This window comes from Lipotes vexillifer, unplaced genomic scaffold (genome assembly GCF_000442215.2).
Source record: "Lipotes vexillifer unplaced genomic scaffold, Lipotes_vexillifer_v1.1 scaffold875, whole genome shotgun sequence".
Lineage (NCBI taxonomy): Eukaryota > Metazoa > Chordata > Mammalia > Artiodactyla > Lipotidae > Lipotes > Lipotes vexillifer.
In genome coordinates, this window is record NW_006792177.1 from 1,821,693 (window position 1) to 1,828,802 (window position 7,110).

Below are 7,110 nucleotides of genomic sequence, written 5' to 3' on the forward strand. Positions count from 1 at the left end.
TGCCGAGAAGAATGTCAATAGAAAGAAATGATGGACATCTTCCTGATCTTTAACAGGAAGTTTCCTGAAATGATACTAGCCGAAACACCCTCCTTCTTGAACATTGTCTTCTCTTGGTATCCTGGTGTAGTGTCCACTTCTTCTCTGTCCCCTTTTCCCCACCTCCAGCCTTCAAATGATGGCATGCCTCAAGCCTCCTACTCTGTCTTCCCATGCAGCACGTCTCTTGGTGATCCATGCATATCTCAGATTGCAGTCATCTTGTGCCAGTTTGCCAGTTTGTAATTTCAGTTACCTCCTGTGAGTCAAGCATTCATATATTGGCATCTGCAACCCAGGACTCTCCCTAGCTCTAGGCTTACTAAAGAGCTCCTCTTGGATTTCTTTCAGGCACTGCTCACTTAGTACCTCTAAAACTGAGTTCATTATCAACAGGCGTTGAGCTGGACCCCTGGGTGTAAAGCCCATAACCAGATTTAGTGTTAAGAACCAGAAATAGAAGAAAGGCTGTCTATCCTGGGAGGCCCTCCTGGAGGGTATTATTTCCTGCTAATGCAGGCTCAAGCCAACCACCCCACCCTAGTCCCACCTCACTTTGTGCCCTGGATATTGGCCACACAGCCTGCCCTCCAAACACCCTCTGCTCCCTCACCTGCTATCCCTAAGTATGCATGTGGTCAGCTGGCTTAGCTGTTTCTAGTCATCACCCCCCTCCCTGCCCCTTGCGGGGAACAGGTGGAGGCATTAGGGGCTCCTCTGGGGCTCAGCCCATCTGGATGCAGGATCATGACGAGTCTAATCTCTGTTTGTCACTGTGTGGGCAGGAAATATGAGCTGTATAGCATGGACTGGGACCTGAAGGAGGAACTGAGGGACTGCCTGGTGGCCGCTGCGCCCTATGGGGGCCCCATTGGTAAGTCGCCCCTCTGGCACTGCATGCTCTGGGACCACGGGATGAACTCAGGGTCCTTGATTCTTGGGGTCCTTGCTGTTGGGTGGTTCTTGCTGGCATATGCTACCCACCCCCACTCCACTCTACTGAGATGCTTTTAATCCTGGTTCTCGGGAGGCCTGCCACATGTGGGGCAGGCCTAAGGAGCTAGTTCACAAGGCCTGCTTCGCATGGGGTGGGCCTGGGCAGCTAGGATAGAAGGTTTCTTCTCAAACCACAGCACTGCTGAGGAACCCCGGGCGGAAGGAGAAGCCTGCCAGCGCACGGCCAGTTCTCGAGATCTACTCAGCTTCTGGTGTGCCTCTGGCCAGTCTGCTGGTGAGCACCCTGCCTGCCCTGCGGCTGGGGCCTGGACAGGGTTCTGCATCCCGAGGACAGCTTCCGGAACCTCCCTCTCCTCTGCAGTGGAAGAGTGGGCCCATGGTGTCCCTGGGCTGGTCAGCTGAAGAGGAGCTGCTCTGTGTGCAGGAAGACGGGGTCGTGCTGGTTTATGGGCTTCATGGTGACTTCCGGAGACACTTCAGCATGGGCAATGTAGGGGCCCCAGGGGGCTGGGGAAAAGGGATGGAGTTTGGGAATCTGTGGCTCCCTCAACCCACGGCCCCTCTCTCCAGGAGGTGCTCCAGAACCGGGTTCTAGATGCCCGGATCTTCCATACTGAGTTTGGTTCTGGGGTGGCCATCCTCACAGGGGCCCACCGCTTCACCCTCAGTGCCAACGTGGGTGACCTCAAACTCCGCCGGATGCCAGAGGTGCCAGGTGAGCCCTGACACCCCTGAGGCAGCATTCCCTGCCCACAAATGTGCCTCCAGTCCATGGGACCATCAGAGGCAGGAACTGTGGGCTCTGGTCAGCCTGAGGTTTTCCTCTTCCCTGGCCGCAGGTCTGCAGAGTGCACCATCATGCTGGACCACAATGTGCCAGGACCGAGTGGCACACATTCTTCTGGCTGTAGGACCTGATCTTTACCTCCTGGATCACGCAGCCTGCTCTGCAGTGGTGAGAGGCCTTGAGTGGGAGTGAACTGGAGGGACTGGGGGAGGCAGTGGGAGGCTCTGAGAAGTCAGTATCTTTGGTGTCCTCCCTGGCCCTGCCCCAGACACCCCCTGGCCTAGCCCCAGGAGTGAGCAGCTTCCTGCAGATGGCTGTCTCCTTCACCTACAGACACCTGGCGCTCTTCACAGACACAGGGTACATCTGGATGGGGACAGCGTCTCTCAAGGTGTGATCCTGGGACAACACAGGGGCACCATGCCTTGTCTAGGAAAGATCTCTTGTGGGTAGGGGAAGGGCTTTTGAACCAGACTGGTGACTGCTGAGACAGGACCATGACATTCCCTGCACCCTTTCAGGAGAAGCTGTGTGAGTTCAACTGCAACATCCGGGCTCCCCCGAAGCAGATGGTCTGGTGAGGATGAGGGTGTTATCCTGGGGGTAGAAGTGGACATAGCCTTGTCTCCTGGGACATGTTGATTCATCCTGTCTACTGACCAAGCCAAGTGGAGCTTGAATCTTGTCTTCTCTGCCAGTGCATATTTGAGGGGCCAGTCCCCTGTGGGCCCCAGATACCCCTGGGAGTTGATAGCACAGGATGAGAGGGAAGCAGACAGGTCATCCAGAGGAATGGGATAAGCGGCAGCAAGCCTGTGCAGGGTTGTCTCAAGGCAGAGTGATATAAGCAGCGATGTGGGAGACATGGCTGTGGACCAGGCATCCTGTGTGCCCCTGTGTGTGTTTGTGTGTGTGTGTGGTGCTGTCCACAGGTGCAGCCGTCCTCGCAGCAAGGAGAGGGCCGTTGTGGTAGCCTGGGAGAGGCGGCTAATGGTGGTGGGCGACGCATCTGAGAGCATCCAGTATCCTTGGAGGGCTGCTGGGGGTGAGGAGGGGGAAGGAGGGTTGCCTGCTTTGCACCATCTCTGGGTGCTCTTAGGAACCTTGACCAAGCTCAGGTTCGTGCTGGATGAGGACTCCTACCTGGTGCCTGAGCTGGATGGGGTCCGCATCTTCTCCCGCAGTACCCATGAGTTCTTGCACGAGGTTCCAGGTGAGGCCCTCATAAGAGCGCCGGGTGACCCAGGGCAGGGGCTCCTCGGCACCACAGCTGCCCTGGGCCAGTGCCCCAGAGTAGGATCAGGGTACTGAGGTAGGGCTGAGGGTTTCCTGACCCCCTTTCCCACTTACCAATTTCCTCCCAGTGGCCAGCGAGGAGATCTTTAAAATTGCCTCAATGGCCCCCGGAGCGCTACTGTTGGAGGCCCAGAAGGAATATGAGGTAAAGCCTTGGGCTTTTCCTTGGGCCCCAGGATGCTGTCCTTCCCCTTCCCCTAATTGGCCCAGCCCATGCCCCTGCAGCCAAGTGCTACCTGTCAAGACAGGGGTCCAGGCAGGACATTGGGCTGGGCTGGGCTAGAGAGAGCTGGCTCAGGTGGATTGAAGGAACATGGTGTCCTTCGTGTGGTGATAGGGAGGGGCAGGGAACCCCCAGTCTAGGCACAAGTCAGGGCTCTATTGAGAGGTCTCAGGGCCCTCACAGGCAACTGTGGGCTGATATGGGGGTGTGTGTGGGCACCTTGCGGGGAGGACTGAGTGGGCTGAGGGGATTTGGGGTCCAGCCTCTGCAGCCTTCCAAACCAGCCCATTTGAACCACAGCCCAGAGGGGTTAGGGGCCAGACATGGAGGTGTTCTCGGTCATGACGCACTGTCCCTGGCACCTTCCCCCCTCCCCAGAAAGAGAGCCAGAAGGCGGATGAGTACCTGCGGGAGATCCAGGAGCTGGGGCAGCTGCCCCAGGCCGTGCAGCAGTGCATCGAGGCTGCGGGACATGAGCACTGGCCAGACATGCAGAAGAGTCTGCTCAGGGTTGGGCTGGATGGCAGGGCTGGAGGGAGGGGGTGCTGGGCAGGGGTGGGCTGGCAGAGAGGGAAGCTCTTTATTGCCCTCTGGCTCTTTTCAGGCGGCCTCCTTTGGAAAGTGTTTCCTGGACAGATTTCCACCCGACAACTTTGTGCGCATGTGTCAGGACCTTCGTGTACTCAATGCCATTCGGGACTATCACATCGGGATTCCCCTCACCTATAGCCAGTATCCCCAAGTGTGCTGACAGGGTGTTTACTTCCAGGGGTGGAAGGGCAAGGGGATGGAGATGCCTCCTGAACGTCCTTGGCAAATAGGACTTATCTCCCAGCTGGATCCTTAACCAAATAAAATATAGATACAAGCAGCTCACCATCCAGGTGCTGCTGGACAGGTACAGCAAGCCCAGGGTGCTGGGAGGAGGGCTGTAAGTGGGCAGGCATTACAGCCCCTGGTGTGCTCTTGTGGTCACTGCTCATGATTCATTTCCTTGGGGTCTGGGAGGCTGGAGTTATAGGCTGGGACCACTCTGCCCTCTTTCTACCCCACTTTATCCCTTGTGCCCTTCACCTCCCTTGTCTGCCAGGCTTGTGTTGCGGAGGCTTTACCCCCTGGCCATTCAGATATGTGAGTACCTGCGGCTTCCTGAAGTGCAGGGCGTCAGCAGAATCCTGGCCCACTGGGCCTGCTACAAGGTGAGGATATAGGACCGAGTTCAAGGGCATTTAGGGGCTTACAGGCCCTGGTGAGGTGTAGGAAATAAGTGTAGAGCTGAAAGGGTGGGTCCTGATCAAGGCAGTGGGGGTGTGTGACACCCCGTTCCCTCTGCAGGTACAACAGAAGGACGTGTCTGACGAGGATGTTGCTCGAGCCATTAACCAGAAGCTGGGGGACACACCTGGTGTCTCTTACTCTGACATTGCTGCACGAGCCTATGGCTGTGGCCGCACGGAGCTGTCCATCAAGGTGCGGGTGCCTAGCCCTCCCTGGATGCTCTGATGTGGGTATTAGAGGTCCCCAGGCCAGCTCCTTCTCTCTGTGCCTTCCTCCCCACCCCACAGCTGCTGGAATATGAGCCACGCTCTGGGGAACAGGTTCCCCTTCTCCTAAAGATGAAGAGGAGCAAACTGGCACTAAGCAAGGCCATCGAGAGTGGGGATACTGACCTGGGTGAGCAGGGTTTGGGTGAGGACAAGGCTGGGGACCCTGGGCTGAGCAAGGGGCTGGGCTGGACCCGCATCCCACCTTATTGTCCCATAGTGTTCACGGTGCTGCTGCACCTGAAGAATGAGCTGAACCGAGGAGACTTTTTCATGACGCTTCGGAACCAGCCCATGGCCTTAAGTTTGTACCGACAGGTGTGTGCAGGGGGCAGCGTGGGGTGGAGCCTCCTGAGCCCTTGAGTTAGCTTTGCTGACTGCCCACCTGCTGTGGCCCCAGTTCTGTAAGCATCAAGAGCTAGAGACGCTGAAGGACCTTTACAATCAGGATGACAACCACCAGGAGCTGGGCAGCTTCCACGTCCGAGCCAGCTACGCTGCAGAGGAGGTCTGAGGGCCGCAGGGCGGGTGGGGCCCACGGGCTGGGCCGGTGGTCTGGCTCCTTCTCCAGGAGTCTAGGCCTTGAATGCAGCACATACCCGATTTGGTCCTCACTGTGGGGGGAGAGCTTGAGAAGACATGAGGCCAGGCTGGGGATTGGTCCCAGAGGAGCTGGTCTTTCCATCAGGGACAGCAGAGCCGTGTGCCCAGTGGCCAAAGCTGGCAGTGGCAACCCTGGGCACAGCGATGGGGGAGAAAACCATAGCCTGGGTGGGAGGGCCGAGGTCCTTTGTGCTATGAACTCAGGTGTCCCTTCTTGCCCTTGCAGCGTATTGAGGGGCGAGTCGCAGCTCTGCAGACGGCAGCCGACGCATTCTACAAGGCCAAGAATGAGTTCGCAGCCAAGGTTTGCCCCGTTCTTCTCTAACAACCTCCTCTCCTCCCCTCCCGGTCTTCCCTCCTTGTCCCTCTCATCCCTGTCCTGCCTTATCCCTGTCCCCAGGCCACAGAGGATCAAATGCGGCTCCTACGGCTGCAGCGACGCCTAGAAGATGAGCTGGGGGGCCGGTTCTTAGACCTGTCTGTACACGACACGGTCACCACCCTCATCCTCAGCGGCCAAAACAAGCGCGCGGAGCAGCTGGCACGTGACTTCCGCATCCCTGACAAGAGGTAGGTGAGGGCCCGGTGTGCCTATAGGTCCCAGGACCCCCTGCCCCTCCTGCAACACCTCCATGCCCAACTTTCCCACAGGCTCTGGTGGCTGAAGCTGACCGCCCTGGCAGATATGGAAGACTGGGAGGAGCTAGAGAAGTTTTCTAAGAGCAAGAAATCACCCATCGGCTACCTGGTGAGATGGGGCCCTCCCTCTACCCCACCTCCAGTGAGGTAGTACTGGGGAGAGGGCCAGGCTCAGACAGTCTGTTCACACATCTGTTCAGCTCTCCCGCAGAGCTAGTGGGAGCTTCCTGGGCCAGGCACATGGGAGGATGGGCCTGAGTCTGCCTGCAAATGTTGCGGGGGAGGGAGAATGAGCTGCTTTCCCCAAGGAGGGCCACAAGGGATACCACGTGCCTGAAGGAAAGTCCTGTTTGGGGGGGGGAGGGGCACAGGGAGGGCACATATGCGAGGCAGTAGAGGATGTTGAGGGGTTTGTTTTCTGTGGCAGGCGGTTCAGAGGTGTGGTGGGTCGGTGGGATAAGGGCAGCCATGAGAGAAAACTCAGGCCCTGGGAGGGCAGGAAGGTGCCTGCTGTGAGTGGGTAGCAGTGGATGGTGGAGTGCACACATGGAAATAATTGGTCTCAAAGCTCTAACAGATCTTTGTGGTAGGTTGTTTCTGCCCAAAGAATGTTGAGATCACAACTGTTGTATGTGTATGTCAGGTGGGAATGGGGGGGCGTTATACAGACTGAAGGGTATATAAAATACATTGGGATAATAAATCCACTGGACTTTGTTCATAAGAGAGAGAACAGGAGGGCTTTGCCTTATCTTTCCTCTCCACCCTCTCCCTCTCCTAAGCCCTTTGTGGAAATCTGCATGAAGCAACACAACAAATATGAAGCCAAAAAGTATGCTTCCCGCGTGGGTCCCGAGCAGAAGGTCAAGGCCTTGCTTCTTGTTGGGTGCGTCTGCTGAGAGCCCTAAGGGTGCTGGGTGGCTGAGCCAGTGGGCTGATGAGAGGCATGGTTTGTGCCCTTGGGCAGCACAATACCATCTCCCCTCCTGCTGGAATCCCCGGGACGTGGCCCAGGACGGTGA

General features: G+C 57.3%; 1 protein-coding gene across 2 annotated transcripts in view; it reads left to right on the top strand.

Moving 5' to 3' along the window:
* The window catches only part of VPS16 (VPS16 core subunit of CORVET and HOPS complexes), a 22,192-nt gene that overhangs the window by 14,472 nt on the left and 610 nt on the right, over window positions 1–7,110 (top strand). The window contains exons 2-23 of one of the 2 annotated variants that reach the window (XM_007465393.1): window positions 825–913; window positions 1,173–1,270; window positions 1,358–1,486; window positions 1,567–1,711; window positions 1,836–1,951; window positions 2,052–2,174; window positions 2,305–2,360; window positions 2,716–2,805; window positions 2,902–2,996; window positions 3,148–3,224; window positions 3,681–3,812; window positions 3,907–4,034; window positions 4,165–4,200; window positions 4,393–4,501; window positions 4,638–4,772; window positions 4,868–4,976; window positions 5,067–5,164; window positions 5,247–5,354; window positions 5,676–5,753; window positions 5,850–6,019; window positions 6,101–6,197; window positions 6,871–6,974. In XM_007465393.1, the coding sequence (XP_007465455.1) occupies window positions 825–913; window positions 1,173–1,270; window positions 1,358–1,486; window positions 1,567–1,711; window positions 1,836–1,951; window positions 2,052–2,174; window positions 2,305–2,360; window positions 2,716–2,805; window positions 2,902–2,996; window positions 3,148–3,224; window positions 3,681–3,812; window positions 3,907–4,034; window positions 4,165–4,200; window positions 4,393–4,501; window positions 4,638–4,772; window positions 4,868–4,976; window positions 5,067–5,164; window positions 5,247–5,354; window positions 5,676–5,753; window positions 5,850–6,019; window positions 6,101–6,197; window positions 6,871–6,974 (2,322 nt within the window). The remainder of the gene's footprint in view (window positions 1–824; window positions 914–1,172; window positions 1,271–1,357; window positions 1,487–1,566; window positions 1,712–1,835; window positions 1,952–2,051; window positions 2,175–2,304; window positions 2,361–2,715; window positions 2,806–2,901; window positions 2,997–3,147; window positions 3,225–3,680; window positions 3,813–3,906; window positions 4,035–4,164; window positions 4,201–4,392; window positions 4,502–4,637; window positions 4,773–4,867; window positions 4,977–5,066; window positions 5,165–5,246; window positions 5,355–5,675; window positions 5,754–5,849; window positions 6,020–6,100; window positions 6,198–6,870; window positions 6,975–7,110) is intronic. The other variant, XM_007465394.1, reaches the window with a different exon arrangement.